The sequence below is a fragment of the Symphalangus syndactylus genome, chromosome 17 (assembly GCF_028878055.3).
Source record: "Symphalangus syndactylus isolate Jambi chromosome 17, NHGRI_mSymSyn1-v2.1_pri, whole genome shotgun sequence".
NCBI classification, from domain to species: Eukaryota; Metazoa; Chordata; class Mammalia; order Primates; family Hylobatidae; genus Symphalangus; species Symphalangus syndactylus.
Genome location: NC_072439.2, coordinates 42,547,942 through 42,566,576, shown reverse-complemented (window position 1 = coordinate 42,566,576; position 18,635 = coordinate 42,547,942). Strand labels below are relative to the sequence as shown.

Here is an 18,635-nt window from a genome sequence, read left to right as displayed (position 1 = left end):
CCTATTATAGCATTGTGGAATGAATGCTGGGTGTAACGTGACTCTGAACATCAAAAGATTACATTATTTTGAGTATATTTTACTGGAGATGTTAACAAAGTGAACAATACATTTAAAATTATTTGAAAATTTAAAAAATAGTAAAACACTTTTGAAGCTTTCATTATCTGGATGATACACGAAAATAGTCCCTTTAATTATTTATTTATTTTTATTTTTTATTATTATACTTTAGGTTTTAGGGTACATGTGCACAATGTGCAGGTTTGTTACATATGTATCCATGTGCCATATTGTTTTGCTGCACCCATTAACTCGTCATTTAGCATTAGGTATATCTCCTAATGCTGTCCCTCACCCCTCCCCCCACCCCACAACAGTCCCCGGAGTGTGATGTTCCCCTTCCTGTGTCCATGTGTTCTCATTGTTCAATTCCCACCTATGAGTGAGAACATGTGGTGTTTGGTTTTTTGTCCTTGCCATAGTTTACTGAGAATGATGTTTTCCAGTTTCATCCATGTCCCTACAAAGGACATGAACTCATCGTTTTTTATGGCTGCATAGTATTCCATGGTGTATATGTGCCACATTTTCTTAATCCAGTCTGTCGTTGTTGGACATTTGGGTTGCTTCCAACTCTTTGCTATTGTGAATAGTGCCGCAATAAACATACGTGTGCATGTGTCTTTATAGCAGCATGATTTATAGTCCTTTGGGTGTATACCCAGTAATGGGATGGCTGGGTCAAATGGTATTTCTAGTTCTAGATCCTTGAGGAATCGCCACACTGACTTCCACAATGGTTGAACTAGTTTACAGTCCCACCAACAGTGTAAAAGTGTTCCTATTTCTCCATATCCTCTCCAGCACCTGTTGTTTCCTGACTTTTTAATGATGGCCATTCTAACTGGTGTGAGATGGAATCTCACTGTGGTTTTGATTTGCATTTTTCTGATGGCCAGTGATGATGAGCATTTTTTCATGTGTTTTTTGGCTGCATAAATGTCTTCTGGTCCCTTTAATTTCTTAATGAAGCTATATAAGCAAAGCCTTTCAACAGATGTTACTGATCTATCCTATCATTCTCTCCACTGAATTCCCTGGTTTCATTCATTGATTTATTCATGTGCATGTGTTAAAGATGACAGAAATGTGGTGGTCAACAAGACTATCTTGGCTTCCTGGTCCACTTTTCATTCCCCTATGTATGACAGATGTAGTTCCATTTTGTTTACTATAGATCACTATTTAGAGAGCTCACTGAAGGAGAAATTATATACTTGCGGTTTTCTGAAAACTAGTGGGACCCCAAACGATCATTAATTCACACTTTGTATTCTTTCCTGTTTGGAGCCTTAACAGAAGGTCCATGGTAAAAAAAAGGAGCTCTGCACTATCTAGCTAGAGGAAGAACAGGCGGTGAGGAGGTGGTGTGATTCCATAAGTGTTGTCCTGAACAAGGGAGAGAACTGCAGAAAGTTGGGCAGGACATATGACCAGGCAATGCAGGCAGAGTGTTACCATGACAGTGTCACGCTGTACTGTAATCATCTGTGTATGCTCCTGTCTTCCTAAACAGAGACGGCATGCTCCAAATGCTGGGACAACATCTTATCTATTTTTGAGGCCCTGGTTTTCAGATTCCAAAAGGGTGGAATCCAAAAAAACACTCTCCAGGGGTCTGTATCCAACAAGGAGAAACGGAGCTCTGGAACAATGGCAGTGACGTTTTAACAGCTTAGCGCTCCCTGGATTTATCATTCAAGTCCTCCTCTCTGTTTCACAGTTGTGATCAGCAGTGAAATTCCATCCCAAAGGACCTCTGGTCTTATCTCGGGGTTGATCTGTTCACAAGAGCTGGGGAGTTTGTGTGTCTCCCTGAAGCCATTTTTTTTTTTTTTTTTGAGAGTGTCTCACTCTGTCATCCAGGCTGGAGTACAGTGATGCCATCTCGGCTCATTGCAACCTCCATCTCCCGAGTTCAAGCGATTCTCCTGCCTCAGCCTCCCAAATAGGTGGGATTACAGGTGCCTGCCACCACACCTGGCTAATTTTTGTATTTTTTAGTAGAGATGGGGTTTCACCATGTTGGCCAGGCTGATCTCAAACTCTTGACCTCAGGTGATCTGCCTGCCTTGGCCTTCCAAAGTGCTGGGATTACAGGCGTGAGCCACTGGGCCTGGCCCCTGCAGCCATTCTTTATGGGAGAGGACTCAGAAAAGAGAGAGCGAACAGGTGAAGGCAGGTGTAGGATAGAAACCGGCTTTCAGCTCTTCCTGATTTGGCCTAAAACTCTCTTTCCAGCCTCACATCCCTCTTACAGTCTGCTTAGTATCTCTCGCATAAAGCTGAAATGTAATCAGTTTCTATGTTTTCACATTTCCATGTGGGGAATAAAACACATTCTCCTTCATCTCCCAGCAACTCATTAGTAAATATAGTAGTGCACTACACAACAGCTTTTCAGTCAACAATGGACTGCAGATACATCAGTGGGCATATAAGATTATAATACTGTGTTTTATTGTACCTTTTCTGTTTAGATACATAAAGACTTACCATTGTGTCACAATTACCTACAGTATTTAATGCAGTAAAATGCTGTACAGGTTTGTAACCTAGGAGCAATAGGCTATGCCAGCTAGCCTAGGTGTGTATGTAGTAGGCTGTACCATCTAGTTCTGTGTATGTACGCTCTCCAATGTTTGCACAACCGGGAAATCATCTAATGACATTTCACAAAACATATTAAGTGATGCACGACTGTAGTTGACACTTCTTCAAACTTCTAGACTTTCATATAGCAAAGGAACATCTAGATCCATGTTCACTTAATTTATTCTGGAAAAGGCAGCAATAACTGCTGCTGCTAGTAATAATAGCTATTAATATTTATTAAGTACTTATGCACTGTGTTAAGCATATTGCATGCATAATCTCATTTCACCTTCACAACAGTAATAGGTTATTATGACCATTTTTTTAAGATGAGGAAATAAAGCTTAGGATGAGAGGAGGTTATGTAATGTGCCAAGCAAATGGTGAAGCTGGAAGAGAAGTCAAATTTGACTCCAGGGATGGTATCCGAACCACTAATTATTAGCTAATCACTCTTAATAAATCGAACCATCCTTAATTAGTTTTAAATGATAGCACTTTTTTTTTGGTTTTGTAGATGTTAACATCCAAAAGCAAAGACAAATTCTCTTCTCAACAGTTTACAAGAAACAACATAAAATAGTAACTTTGGACAGACCATGGGAAACTAAAGGAAATTACTACACCACCTGCAAAATCCGATCCCCTTCTCGAATCCGGCCGTCTTTGGCTGCAATGCTATTTGGGTCAACCTGTAACAAAGAGGACATGCATCTTCAACTGGGTATGAAACATTCCCTCAATAACTTAAAAATATGGTTTTAAAATATATTTTGAAAAAGCTATTTCAAAATTGTCTGTTGATTTATGATAGTACATATATTTCTCTCCATCAAAACTCATTGATTCTAAAAATGTAAACGAGCTATTTTAGAATGAACACGAATAAAATTGTGAGGACTAAAATTAGAGGACTTAATCTGAAGACCAGTTTTCCACCCTTCCTCCTCCTCTATTTCTTCTTTCCTTTTTCCCTTCATTCTTTTTTTTTTTTCCACATTCATTCACTCATTTCTGTATCCCAACTGTCACACATGATCTTCAGTTGACATGAGATGATGGTAATACTAGGACTCTCTGGACCCAGGAAATTTACTTTTTGTCTTAGCAAAGCTGATAGCTATAGTGTAAGTCCATCGTTTTTTTTCTTTTTTTTCTGAGACGGAGTCTCGCTCTGTCCCCCAGGCTGGAGTGCAGTGGCGCGATCTCGGCTCACTGCAAGCTCCGCCTCCCGGGTTCACGCCATTCTCCTGCCTCAGCCTCCCGAGTAGCTGTGACTACAGACACCCGCCACCACGCCTGGCTATTTTTTTTTTTTTTTTTTTTTTTGTATTTTTAGTAGAGACGGGGTTTCACTGTGGTAGTCAGGATGGTCTCAATCTCCTGAACTTGTGATCCTCCCGCCTCGGCCTCCCAAAGTGCTGGGATTACAGGCCTGAGCCTCTGCGCCCAGCCCAAGTCCATACTTATTAAAGAGAATTATGTCTCATGGGCACATTAATTTATATATAAAGACATTTACAACCTATATTGCTCAAGAAACACACACACACACACACAAATCTGATCAATGTATTTAATTACTCAGTACTACTTTACATGTGGGGTAAAGTATATTAACTATAAACTATTTTAGAATGTATAGATATTTAAGGCTGTATTAGGAGCTTATCAGCATTTTAATGGGCTAAGCTTGAGTGATGACTTACAGTTCACTGGGGGTAATTTCATCTATCAGATTTCATGTGATGGCTTCAAACTTTATTTAGGCTTGTTGCATCAAAGCTTTTTTTAAGCAAACTGTTTCAATTGTAGCATAAGGTCGATCCATCCTATCCATATGTTAGATATTACTTTCTTATTAGGGGTGCCACCTAATAATTGGGCCTTAAATCATCAGTCAAGAATAAGTGACACTATAATTACATGTAAGAGGTAAAAGGAAAACATTCCTTCCAAGTACATATGTTCAGATCCTGTGGCTTCCTTCCCTTCCCTGAAAAGTGCAGCTCCAATTCTGACATATTTAAATAGTAAATAGAGACTTACTAGAAGGAAGTGAAGGGTGATTCATAAACTGTGTCCCATTTAAAAGCCACTCATAATCTAAAGCCTCATCTTTAGAACTGTAATCAAACTAATATTAAACTTCTACCTTCCTACCTCTGTACGTATTACAAAAGATAATGCCACAGGTGTTTCCTTATACTTCCTCACCCTAATCAGAGGAATTATCCTAATTGCATATTTAAAAGAAGTACATAAGTCGAATATTACCTGGAGATTTTTCCACGGCAGAAGCCAGTCAGTAAATTTTTTGGCAGAGGAATAAAGAGTAATATTTTATACTTACAGAGTTGTGTGTTTTCTAAATGCATTAATTATATTATCTCTTCCACATTCTAAGCAGGTCTATCAAAACAATAAGGTAACTACTGTTGCACTCACTTTCTAGTTGAGAAAGCTGAAGCGCAGTATATTAGGTAATGTCTTCACAATTATGGCCGAGAAAACTCAGAACAGCATAGAGCAGCAATTAGTATCTAGTTTGTCTAACTTCTGCATTTATATATAAACATATACACACATATTTTTGCACATATAAGTATATAATTTTTTATGATAAGCATATTTAATTTTGATTTATTTATATTTAGAGACAGAGTCTCATTCTGTCACTCATGTGTCACTGCACTGGAGTGCAGTGGCACAATCATAGCTCACCATAACATCGAACTACTGTGCTCAAACAATCCTATTGCCAAAGCCTCCTGAGTAGTTAGGACTACAGGCGTATGCCACCATGACTGACTAATTAATTTTTTTTTTTTTTTTTTTGTAGAGACAGGGTCAAACTCCTGGCCACAAGCAATCTTCCTGTCTCGGCTTCTCAAAGTGCAGGGTTTATAGGCATACGCCACTGTGTCCAGCCTTAATTTTTAAAAACATTCCTTCCCACTTCACATAAAATAATGCTTTTTGTGAGTTTTTAAAAATCATCTATTGTAATAAAATTTGCTTCACAGTCTTTAAAAGGAATGAACACTAACAGTATCTCACATTTTAGACTCTCACTTGTGCATTGCTTCTTGGCCTTTGGCTAAGATCAAGTGTAGAATCTCACTTGTGGGGTTGAATAAAACAAACTAATAGATGCACTCATTGGGTATTCAAATGTATCAATGCCATCAGCAGAGTAAAAGATGTGATTATTGTGAGTAGTAATTTAAAACAATTAGCTAGTGCTACTGTTAATAGAACTCATAAAAGACAGAATAGAATGGAAGGACAGATGTTTGAGGATCAAAAACTTTGCTGGACTTGCTGCATTCTTATGGGAATTTATTCAAATTTGGACAATGTTACCACTTTTGCACTTTTCCTTGCTGGGATTCTGGGGTGAAAGTATTCACATTAAACAAGCTGATAATAATTACATTACTTGGGCAGCATAATTTACTTTCCTAATTGAAAGTGACAAGTTTTGGAACATGGCCAATTCCAATTCTTCACATTCAAGCCTCTGAAGGAAGGGTTTTCTCATTGTGAGTTATTTAGCTCTGTTCCTCCTAGTCTCCCTCCTCGAATTTCCCCTCCATGGCGTTTCTTACCTCGCTGACATAAATGCCGGTGTCTTCTTCATCATCTGTTCGGTAACAGACTGTCAGGCCCAGCTTCTCTTGACTGCTAACACGACACAACTCGACCTCCTGAGAGAACAACACAGATGACATTTATGTCAGAGAGAAAATCTGCAGCAGAATGGAGAACTCACTGATATTCTTTGGGTCACTCTGGCAAGTATTAATAATTATTACCCAACATTGGAAATTAACTTTTTTTAACCAATATTATTCAAATGACTTTTCAGCATGGATTTCTATGTAGTTAAGCCATTGTTTTATATTTTTATTGTAAGGTTGGAGATACACAGTTGTTTGCATCAAGCTGTCAATGTAAAACTCCTTAAAAATTACACAGTAATGTATAAATCAAATACATGTATACATGAATACACTGGAATCAATAAAATATTTGAGAATGTCAAAGTTTGTGGCAAAATGTTCATAAAAACATGAGGAGTTCCTATTACATGTTTTTATTTGTATTGTAAGAAAACAAAATAAGTTCAAATAATAAAAATAAGACTATACCAAGCTGTTTCCATCAATTCTGCTCTGAATTTCTATACAATATGATAATAAGCAAGTGTTTTGTATAGGTCAGGCCAAGGTTTTCTATTATTTTGTAGAAACTCTCATTCTTGGAAAGAAATGGGTTCATCCAGGCTGAAGGGAGAGATATCAAAAGCCATTTGGGGCAGAGGCAATGATTCAAAATGAAGCAGTAAATGAACAAGAAAATACATTTACTGAAACACATGGCTAAGGGCTTGAAATGTCAGTCCTCGGGTAATGTATATTGAATTTATTTCCTGATTTATGTTCAGTAAAATAATAAAAATTTCAGTGTATTTCAGTTTTATATAATGAAATGGACTTGTACTACTTTCAGAAGCAGATGACTTCAGGATAAATTATATGTTTCCAAGGATTAAAACACAAATTAGCACACTAATTATGGAGAATTTATTCCTATTGGATGTAGAATATAAGACCCATTAGTAAGTAACTGGATGAAGAAGAACAATGTCTATTTAAATTAGAAGTGAAGTCTGGATCAATTTCTAGCACTCAGGCTCTGTGGGAACTCTGAATTTGTCTGTCTTGCTTAATGCTCTTTCTCCAGTGCCTAGAACAGGATATTTCAGTGTGGGCACTCAGTAACAACTAGCTGAAGGGTGACTAATTTTATTTCAAAAATCTTCCCAGGTGCACACAGATTTTTGTAAAACCATAAGTAGGTAGTCTTTCCTCTTTGATTGGAAATAGAGGTGTGTGTGTGTGTGTGTGAAGATTATGAAAGTTGATAAGAATAGAGTGCTAAGGTCTAAATGTTTGTGTGCCCTACAATTTGTGTTAGGGTTTCAACGTATTTTACCTACCAAGGAGGTAGGGCCTTTTGTAGGTGATTACCAAAGGTAATCAACTTTGGTAGGTCGTAAGGGTTGCTGAGCCCTCATGAAAAGCGTTAGTGCCCTTATAAAGAGGCCCCAGAGAGCTATCTTGCCTCTTCCACCCTGTAAGGACAGACATAGTGAGAAGGTGCCCTCTATGAGGAACAGGCCCTCACCAGACACTAAAACTGCTGGTGCCTTGATCTTCAACTTCCTAACCTCTAGAACCGTGATAAATTTGTTTCTGTTGTTTAGAAGCCACCCTGTTCACAGTATTTTGTTATAGCAGCCCAAATGTACAAAGACAAAAAGTATTCATTTAATTGTCTAAAATCTGAAATAGTTACCAGTACAAAATGAAGGAAAACTTACTTAACTTCAAACAAGAGAATACTTCCCAGAGCACTCTGTTACATTTGAGTATATATCTTACTTTTCAATTTTGTATTTGAATGAAGTCCTTGTCAGTGGATAATAACCTGTTTAAAAATGATGTGCTGTACACCATGGGTAAATCCTTAGCAAGGGGATTTGCTCTCATAAACTCCAGTGACCGATAATTTCACAGATAATAGCAAATAAAACTAAATTTAAATCCTCTATTCTGAGACAGGTACTGCAAATTAGTGAAATGCATGAAACTAAGAAGAATGCTGACTTTCTGACTGGTGGACAAAGATACTCTATATTATAGTGCTTAAAGAGGTTATAGTGTACACTGAACAGTAAAGAGAAAAGGTGAAACATCCTTTTTCCCAGATGTAAACTAGGAAACAGTGAAATGATTTAGCACCAGAAGCAAAAATGTACACACCAAGCAAAGGTCTTTTCAAAACTGGTAATAATTAATGCCTCCAGAGGGAAAGAATACTTGACTAAAACTGCAACATTAGGAAGGAATTATAGCAACAAAACAGCTTCAATTACAGCAACAAGGTATACAGTTGAGGAGTATCTCTTAGTGACTCCTAAGAGGCCAATAAGGAAACCTACACACTCCATAACGAGCTCATATTGGGACCTTTAAATCACCACAAATGAGGAACTGCAGCCAAAGCTGAAATCCACCGACTTTCAATGCCCTAACAAAGCATGGAAGCAACTCTCAGTATTGTGAGAAGACGTTTTCAGGGGGGACCATTCTTTTTTGAATGTTTTCTCCACATTCTCAATGGTGTACCTTGACTTTGGTGTTTGCTTAGAACAACTGTTTGGCAATAAAATTGAGTGAATGTATTAAAACAAAAAGGGCACAATCTGCCTATAATTCTTCAACACCACAAATCAAAGCACTTACCCAAGAATCTCAGAGGAAAGGAGACTAAGGTCCTCAGGTCAAAGTAACTTTTCAATATTTTCCTTGCCTTGGACCAAACCAGGACTGTGAAACAGGTCTCAGAGTTATCTCCGTGGTCTTTGTTTCCAATATTCCCCTTTGTAAGACACTCAACACCCTCCTATTTCCTTTCAGCTGCTTGGAGTCCCTGAGGTATGAATATTATAGATGTGCCACTTTGCTTGTCCCCTAACAAAACCTGGCATTCAGTGTGATTTTCCATTCTCTCACAGATAACTCTTGAGACATAAAAATAATTGATACATAAATATCTCTCAAAGGAATCATCATTAACAATTACTTAACATGTGACCCCATAGGGTTTAGTGCATATTAATAAAGGCTGAAAATATAAAGCCTTAATGCAAGAGACTAAACCCTTGGCAGAAAGCCTTCAGGCACCATAAGAGACCCAAGTGAGATTTTTCTGGATCCCGCAAACCACCTCACACAAGTCCCAAGTGTGAAGTTGTATTTCTTGGCTGAGAATGTCTCAGATACTACATAGTTTATATTGAAACACAGAAACATACATTTTAGGATCAAAGTTCCCTTAATTCTATGTCAAAATAACTTATAAGCAGCTACCTGTAGACAATTTTGTTTGTAGGAGGCAAAGGTGGCTTTATAAAGACTCTGATTATCTGAAAGGAATTCTGCAGCACAGGTTTAATTAAGTATTCCCTTCACAGGACACACAAGCCTCTGACTTCTGAAGAAACAACCTCCTGGTAATAGAGAATGTTTTCCCTAACAACTTTCATACCTTTCCCTCTGTCACTTGGAAGCTATTTGATGAAGCACATAAAAGTGAAATGCTACCTCTGTACATTTTCTCCATGGAGACAATTCATGAGTGTATACAAATCAAAGCCAAGCCTGCATGGATGGCAGCACTAACCATCCATAAGTCATTTGTCACTAGGGTGAAAGAATCACTTCACACACCTGGTGAAACTACATTTATTTTGACTTAAATGTACTTCAAGATGTGCTATTCTGGGGACGCGTCTAAAGTCTCTTTAAAAAAAATCAAACTTCAGCATTTAATATTGTGAGAAATTGATTATATATAGGTTGAAGGCGGAGTAGAAGATTAGAGTTTGTTATTAAAGCTTGCTGTGAAACATCTTTCTAATCATAGAATGACACAAATAGGATTTTTACATAAATTGGCTGTGCTCCAGTGGTGTGAAATTTTTATATGTTTTCATGACTGAGTCATGAAATGAGGGAGAAATGAGAAACTTAAAAAGAAAGAAAATGCTTTCTAGATAGAACTCTCTCTTACTGGGGAAAGAAACAAGGGTTGACACTGCTTAAAAAGCATTTTTTTTAAATTATTATTATACTTTAGGTTTTAGGGTACATGCGCACAATGTGCAATAGCAAAGACTTGGAACCAACCCAAATGTCCAAAAAGCATTGGCTTTTTAAGCAGCATTGTTCTCAAACTTTAAAAAACACTTAGGCCCATGCATGCCATAAAGATTTTCCTCTTCGTAAGAAGATTCAAATGCAGTCAGCACTATTCAAGTTTGAAGAAGAGCTAGGGCTAGACAGGCTAGCCATTTATATCAGTTGACAACAGGGGAATGTAGTGTCTTTCATGTCCATATCTTTATTTATTTTCCTGGTTTTCATTTATTAGACAATACATGCACTTTTACTCAATCTCCGTGTTAATCATATATCATCTTACATTTTTTAATGTTGATTAGTAACTAGTGAAATATCATGCTTTCTTGTTCCAATAAAACACTTATTTCACAAAATGAATCAAATGAGAAATATGAAAACTTTAATCCCTACAGCTAAGAGAAAGCTAGATAGTCTATTATAAAAATATTGCTTCAGTATCATTATCTCCTGCATAATGGAATCTGGGGATAATGCTTAGTAAAAAATAAATCACAAAACTCCTGGAATATCAAATCCCTCTGACAAAACATTTCAGGTTTGCACCCTCCAACTCCAAATTATTCATAACAAGTTGCTGCAACTAATAATTAAATCACATTTCTGTAGAGACATAAGGGTAAAAGCTAAAGCTTATGGTCATGTCTTTTCCCTAACATCCTTAACCCCGCCTCTTTATTTGACTACTTCTTTTTCAATGGTCTTCTGAAATATGGGCAGCTTTTAACCTCCAATTTCCCATTCTTAGAATCAGAGACATTCTAGATTCTTTGGGAAAGAAAGCAGTCACATTTCTCTAGGCCCAGTTTGGCTGCTTCTCACTGTGGGCTGTGAATCCCCTTAAAAAGTCATCAATGATCTATTTGGAGTAGATTTTATACCTTAACAAAGAAAGAAACATTATTTTTGCCTCTACTGTTAATGGGGGAGGAAATGAATTCATGATGCTGGCAAACAACAGTCGATGTCAGGAAATCTGCACCAGGAATAGAAAATAGAAACATAAAATTGAAGTAAGTGAGAAGTGATTCATACATTTTGTTTTTATTTTATTTTTTAATTCTTTTTTTGAGACACAGTCTCACTCTGTCGCCCAGGCTGGAATGCAGTGGTATGATCTCGGCTGACTGCAACCTCCACTCCTAGGTTCATGCGAGTCTCCTGTCTCAGCCTCCTTAGTAGCTGGGATTACAGGTGCCTGCCACCATGCCTGGCTAATTTGTGTATTGTTGGTAGAGATGGGGTTTCACCATGTTGGCCGGGTTGGTCTCGAACTCCTGACCTCAAGTGATCTGCCAGCCTTGGCCTCCCAAAGTGCTGGGATTAGAGGCATGAGCCACCATGCCTGGCCATGATCCATAAATTTTGTGTCATTACTTCTGCCATGACAACTAGGGAACCAGGCAGACTGCATGGAAACCTTTCCTAGAATGGGCTTCCACCCACCCAAAAGCAATCTGTCTGAAACAAAGAACAAAGGTATAGAAGGAAACCAGGAAGACACTTCTGTGTACATCAGGAAGGTTTTTTTTTTTCTCCCTTCTGTATTTTGCTTGTTGTATCTTTTGAGGAAATTGCAATTACTTTGTTATTTGTTGGTGTCATGTGGTTTACCTTTGGAAGAATCCAGAATCCAAGGTTTTTCGTAGTTGAATGTGGAGTTTTTAGCAGATATTAAAATGATCATTTATTAGCTTCCTAAAGGTATTGCTAACTATCCACTGCAATTTGTGATTTGATTTCCTGACTCATATGTCAGTTTTTGGGAGATCTCCATCAAAATAGTTTAACATGCTATAAGCAATGTGTAGAAGAGACCATTCATAAAATGTCATTTTCATAGTTGCCTTATTTTAAAAATAGCAATGTTAAGCATTTCACTTCCTGGTCAGCTCAAATGCTCTTGCATTCTCACTCCAGCACTTTTGTTCTCTCGCTAGAGCTTGAACCTGTTGACCCTTCCCCTTCTCACTGTCAATAATTCCCTCAGGCTCACTCCTGTCTCCTGGTGCAGCTTGAAATTCACAGTTAGACGTAGTATCCTTTTTTTTTTTTGGCTTTTAAAATAATCTTTATTTTTAAAAAGTTAATATGTGCATTATAGGAAACTGAAAAACACAAGAAGCAAAGAACAAAGTCATTCACAATCACAAGCAGTTTATAGTTTGACATGTTCTTCTAGGTCCTGTGCATGTGTAGGCACAACATCCAATTTTATGGGACTGAGATCGTACAGTATGTATCATGATTTTTCACACATCATGAATATTTACCAATTCAAAATCCCAAAGCTATACGAGTATTTTGATAACCAAGAATACACTACACCAACTCAATCTGTTAAAAAAAATGTAATCCTGCCTTTCTTGGGACAAAAATGGCAACATGACTCTAGATAAAAAGCATTGGCAGAGTTCCGAAATCCTCAACTCCCCTGTTCTCATTGTCCACTGTATCATCCAGAAGAAGGTCAACTGTGGTTAAGACCAAGTATTCACCTCCCTGCTTCCCCAGCTGAGCAGCGACATGGCCCCAGAGGGGATGCACACCATCATGACCATAGCGACTGCTTTCCCTGTACATTCATTACCACAATTTGCAAATGGGCAATCCATGCTGCCTGACAATTACACTCTACTTTCCTTGCCAAGTTGCCGTTTCACATGCTAAAGGAACTAGTGCCATAATTCCTCCTCTTTTTTCAAATTTCCAACAAAAACCGCCCACTGTTAGTTGATGACCTTATCTCATAGTTCACTGGATCCTAGTGGATTATTATGACCTCAACTTTCTGCTCTCCCAGTCTGGTATCTCATACCTCTTCTGTCTGCAGTTCTGCTACCGTGCCCTTCTCTCTCTTCATGCTTGGCTGGTCATCTTGTTCTAGACTTCATGGAGGAAAAAGAAACCATGGAATGGAAACCTCTGTGTCTTCCCTCCACTTGTCAATCCACATGCATTTGTAAGTAGAAAGACTCTCTGGGCTGCCTTTCTATACAGCTTGAAAGAAAAATCCCCAGTCCTACCGAAGATGAGTGCCTCCATTCATGCTCTGTAAACCATTCCTTTATTATTTTTGAAGAATTTATCTCATGGAATTATTCCTTCTTATCCTGTATTACTTATTTCAGTATCCTCATTAGATCGCTCTCATTGTCACACACACACACACACACACACACACGCACACACACACACACACACACACATTAATATCATCAATATGGGCTGGGGCAGAGGGAAATCTTGTGGACGTGGCAGTCAGCTCTAGGTTGGGGGCTACTGGAAGAATCCAGCAAACTTTGAAGAGATCATAAAATTAGTCTTGGTGTTTACCAAGGAGACCAAATTTCCAAACAGAGAAACATTGACCATGCAAAGGCACAGAGGTAGGAAACAGCATTTCATGTCAGAGGAACTTTACGTAGTTAATGTGTACGAAGCTAAGAGTTTGAGATTGGGCTGGGTGAGGGGTTATGGTGAACACTAAAACTGCAGAGGTAAGCAAGGTCCAGATCATGGAAGGATGACCACAGCCTATTATATAATTTGAGATCTTTGCAAAAAGTAAAGGGGGCTATTATAAAAGAAATAAAACTATCATATTTGCAGTTTAGAAAGATGACTTCAGCACTAGCATAGTGGGTGAGCTGGAGGGATTAAGTGAATGTTACCAGTTCATGCAAGAGAAGCTAAGGGCTTGAATGCAAGCAGTGTCATTGTCCTATCGGTTCTTAAACACAGTTATCATTATTTCCATTTCATACATGAAGAAAAGAAGCCAAAGAGAGAACTTGGGCCCCAAGTAACACAGCAAGTCGAAAGTGGAGCTGGGATTCACATTCTAGCTAAGGGACCTGGTCTGAATTCTAAACAGCACCTTCCTCTGATTTCATAGTATATTGCTCTTTCTCATTTTTCAGCTCTCAGCTTAATTGCCAGATGGTACCCTTGTCCATCACTCTTTCTGAAATAGGGGTCCTGAAGTCCTCTGTCAAAATTTCACTGATGCTTAGTAGCTTCTTGGCAATTATAAGCATTTATTTTTCTTTCTTTTTTTAATTGGAAAATTTGTATTTCATTAAGATGTTTACTTTTAAACTTACCTGTTTATTATTCTCTAAGAAGGTCCTTATCTGTTAGATCTGTTATTATATCCCACAGCATTAGATATGAAACAAACAGAAATTTGTTTCTTTGAGGATGGCACCTTGCCTTCTTTTTCTTTGCATTTCTTGTACCAGCAGAGGACTGAGAGCTTATGAGAAGCCCCGCATGCGTTTGTTGAATTAGTTAACTGCTAAAGCGAAGTTGGGTGTAGGGTATAATTGCTTTCGCTGTATTTGTACAGCAGCATATTAGATTAAGTAGAATATGTTCCGAAAGCTGTACAAACAATAGATGTGACCTAGTCTCTTATCTCTGCCAATAAGAAAAGAAATCAAAAAATGCACTGTAGAATTAAAACAGAATTATCTATGAAGTTACTCATTCTAAGAATTCCTCTAGCATGTTCAGTTTTTACTTATTCACTTTACTCACTGGACATTTTCTTAGCACCTGCTACATGCTATGGATTACACTTGGAAACTTCTTATGTACCAAACATTGCTCTAAATGATTTGTGAATAATGTCTCATTTAATTATTAAGAATCTGATAGGATAATACAGTGCACAGTATTTATTTCTGGTCCATCTAGCATTTATTCACTTTTTTTTGGAAATATGACCCTAAATTTATTTTGCAGAATTACACCTTTTTCTTCCTAGTCCATGTGTTTGTTCAGGGCTGATTCCAGCTCCAGGGCTGGGCTTGTGATCTAGAGATTAGCTAATGAGTGCATTTTATTTAGTTCACTGGGTATAGTGATCATTTCAAAAATGAGGATTTAGTTCAAGCCCATCAAAATCAGATTCATAACTTTTTTTGAAACTATTAGGAAAAGAACACTTGTCTTTTCTATTGTATTTGAACCACAAAAATGTAGATCAGGAGTAGCTCAAAGCTTTATCATGCCACAATATACAGACCCCGAGGATGGATTCAAAAAAGCGAATAAAAGCCAAAGATGGAGAAAGATTGAAATTTAGTGCCACTATTTGAGCCCCTGCAACAAGTTATATCTAAAACAATAAACCTTTGGAATTTTTAGCAAGGAGAGCCAATAAAACTCCTTTTTCCCTTAAGCATTTGTTTTAGGTCTTCTGTTTCTTGGACTGTAGTCCCAATTGCTTTTGGTAGATATTATCTACAAATTTTATGTTATAAATGAGGAAATTCAGAGCCAGCATTAAGTAATTTATTTAAGGTCACTCAGCAACTACTCATCAGAATCAGAAATTGAACACAGATCTCTCTCTCTCTCTCTCACACACACACACACACACACACACACACTTTTTAACTCTGAAGATTGCTTTTTCAAGAGATGCATTCTTATAGTCCAATGGTCATTTAAGAGGTATTGTCTATAGACGGAGGCTTAAGCACATAAAGATTTCACTATAGTGCAATGGGATATGTGGTAAAAAATAGATGGGATGAATCAAGAGGCAAGATGAGCCACAAGAGGGGATGCTCCAGAGAGAAGCTACTGTTTACATGGAGGGTGAGAAGTTCAGTGTTGGCTACCATGAAGAGGGTTTAGGGATGTATTAAGAGACAACACTAGAGAGGTGGATTAGGACTGATTTCTAACAGGTCTGATAACCAAAGTCCTGGGCAGAAAAGGGAGAGGGAGGCCAATATGCATAATCTGTGGCTTCCATCTTGTATAAAATATAAGCAATTATAAAATTAGGACTATTGAGAGAAAGCAAGAACTTGATTTTCTGGTATTTAACCCAAGCAGAAGCATAAATTTCTTCTATTTTATCTTTACTATTGATTAGATTTTTTAGAAAAAAGACATAATTATAATTTACTTCCTAGGATTATTTGGGAGGGAATTTTAGACATAATCTAACTTGCCTTCTATCTTTTCTAAATTGAAATGACTTACCCACATTCGTCTGACAATTTAGTGGCAGAGCTAAGAGTAGAAACCAGGCCTCCTGACTTTCATTCAGTTGCTCTTTTTTTATTGTTACCATGCTGATACTATTCCTCAATCAAGTCATTCTGACCTGGGACTGAGGTCTGGGGGTTCATGGAAAGGTGTGTGTTGTGGGTGGCAGAATCACTGAACGGGAGAGAGATGCTGAATGAAGTGTATTATCCAGATGAAATGTGTGGAGGCAGGAACAAGGTGGAGAGCTTCTTTTGTTGTGATGTCAACGGAATGAGGATGGAGAGCACAGAATTCTCAGGAAAGCAAGGCTTGAGTTGAAAAGATCTTTACTATTCTTTCAACCCTTAGTGTCTATAGCAAATTTAAAAAGAAGAAAGAGCAGACTTCACTTTTATAGAAAAGTACTGTCCATTCTCGGAGAGGCTCAAATCCCTATTGTAATGTCTATAGTGCTGCTTTCACCCGGCCCTGCGGTCTTTATTGCATCTCCACTCTCAGCATTTGTAAGCTGTCTTTCCTTTGAATTACTGAAAATAGCTTTTCAAAAGGGAGTGTTAACAACCTTCTTTTGACATTAGCTATGTGCACTCTGCAAAGTAAGCAATCCATAAGGACAGGGTGACCCTTTGTGCTGTGGTTGTCTCTGATCCGATGGCTGCACTTCTTGGTTACATCTGCTATCATGCTCTTGAGTTGGCTATGTTTTCAGCAAAGGAAGTCAGCTAAAGAGCTACCATCTACTGTTTGGGATACCGTTCTATAGTTTAAAAAGTCACTTTGAAGAGGTAGTCACTTCAGAAAGGCAAAATACCTTTTGCCTAAATATAAGAGCAGATACAGACAATAGATAGCTACTTTGGGTGCCAGAAAGAGGATTGTCAGGGATAAAAGCAAAGTCTAAACATTCACAAAATGATCCACATGAGTGTCTTCAGGGTAATTTTTAAAAATAGGACTAGAAGGGCCAGGCATGGTGGCTCATGCCTGTAATCCCAGCACTTTGGGAGGCCGAGGCAGGCAGATCATGAGGTCAGGAGGTCGAGACCATCCTGGCTAACACGGTGAAACCCCATCTCTACTAAAAATACAAAAAATTAGCCGGGCGTGGTGGTGGGCACCTGTAGTCCCAGCTACTTGGGAGGCTGAGGCTGGAGAATGGAGTGAACCCAGGAGGTGGAGCTTGCAGTGAGCCGAGATTGAGCCACTGCACTCCACTCCAGCCTGGGTGGCAGAGCAAGACTCCGTCTCAAAAAAAAAAAAAAAAAAAATTGGACTAGAAGAAGTAATAAATATCAACTTTGGGTGACCTACTATGGTGGTAAGTGTTATCATTGCTTTATCTAGTGGGAATCAATGTCATTGGCAGCCAACATTCTGGAATATTGGAAACCCTGTTAAATATTTGGCACAAGAGTTGAGACACTGCCTAGCCCTTGAGAGGTAGGATAGATGGGTAAGGACAAACGAGGCAGAATTAAGAGTTGTAGGGCTTGCTGGGCACGGTGGCTCACACCTGTAATCCCAGCACGTTGGGAGGCTGAGGTGGGTGGATCACGAGGTCAGGAGATCGAGACCATCCTGGCTAGCATGGTGAAACCCTGTTGCTACTAAAAATACAAAAAGAAAAAATCAGCCAGGCGTGGTGGTGGGTGCCTGTAGTCCCAGCTACTCGGGAGGCTGAGGCAGGAGAATGGCGTGAACCCAGGAGGCGGAGCTTGCAGTGAGCCAAGATCACACCACTGCACTCCAGGCTGGGGGACAGGGTGAGACTCCGTCTCAAAAAAAAAAAAAAAAAGAAAGGAAAGAAAAAGAGTTGTAGGGCTGCAGTCCAAGAAGGCAAACAGAGGAGTCTATTTAGGTTTGCTAAGGCTGAAAGACTGCTCCAAAGCACACAGAGTTAATAGAGAGGCTAGATTTACTGTAAAATTGAGCTAGAAGTTAATGAAAGAAAAGAATCTTGGGCATGTTAACAAAAACTAATTTTTGAACTTGCATAGAGATGTTAATTTAAATTTATCAAATGATATTCCATTTATCATGCTTTATGATGGACTTATATGCTGACGAGCAATGACAATTATTTGCAAAATAATAGTGCAAATACTGTTTTCTTCATAGGTGGATCAGATTGTTTGTGTTACATAGAAATGACAAAGGTCTTACATAGAAAACATTACATAGAATGAATATGTT

The 18,635-nt window shown here is 38.4% G+C and overlaps 1 protein-coding gene across 2 annotated transcripts in view; it reads right to left on the bottom strand.

Annotated features, from left to right (window-relative positions):
- PDZRN4 (PDZ domain containing ring finger 4) overlaps window positions 1-18,635 on the bottom strand; it is a 390,048-nt gene that overhangs the window by 17,016 nt on the left and 354,397 nt on the right. For both annotated transcript variants that reach the window (XM_055248206.2, XM_055248207.2), the window contains 2 exons: window positions 6,270-6,368; window positions 3,288-3,350 (listed from right to left, as the gene is read on the bottom strand). In XM_055248206.2, the coding sequence (XP_055104181.2) occupies window positions 3,288-3,350; window positions 6,270-6,368 (162 nt within the window). The remainder of the gene's footprint in view (window positions 1-3,287; window positions 3,351-6,269; window positions 6,369-18,635) is intronic.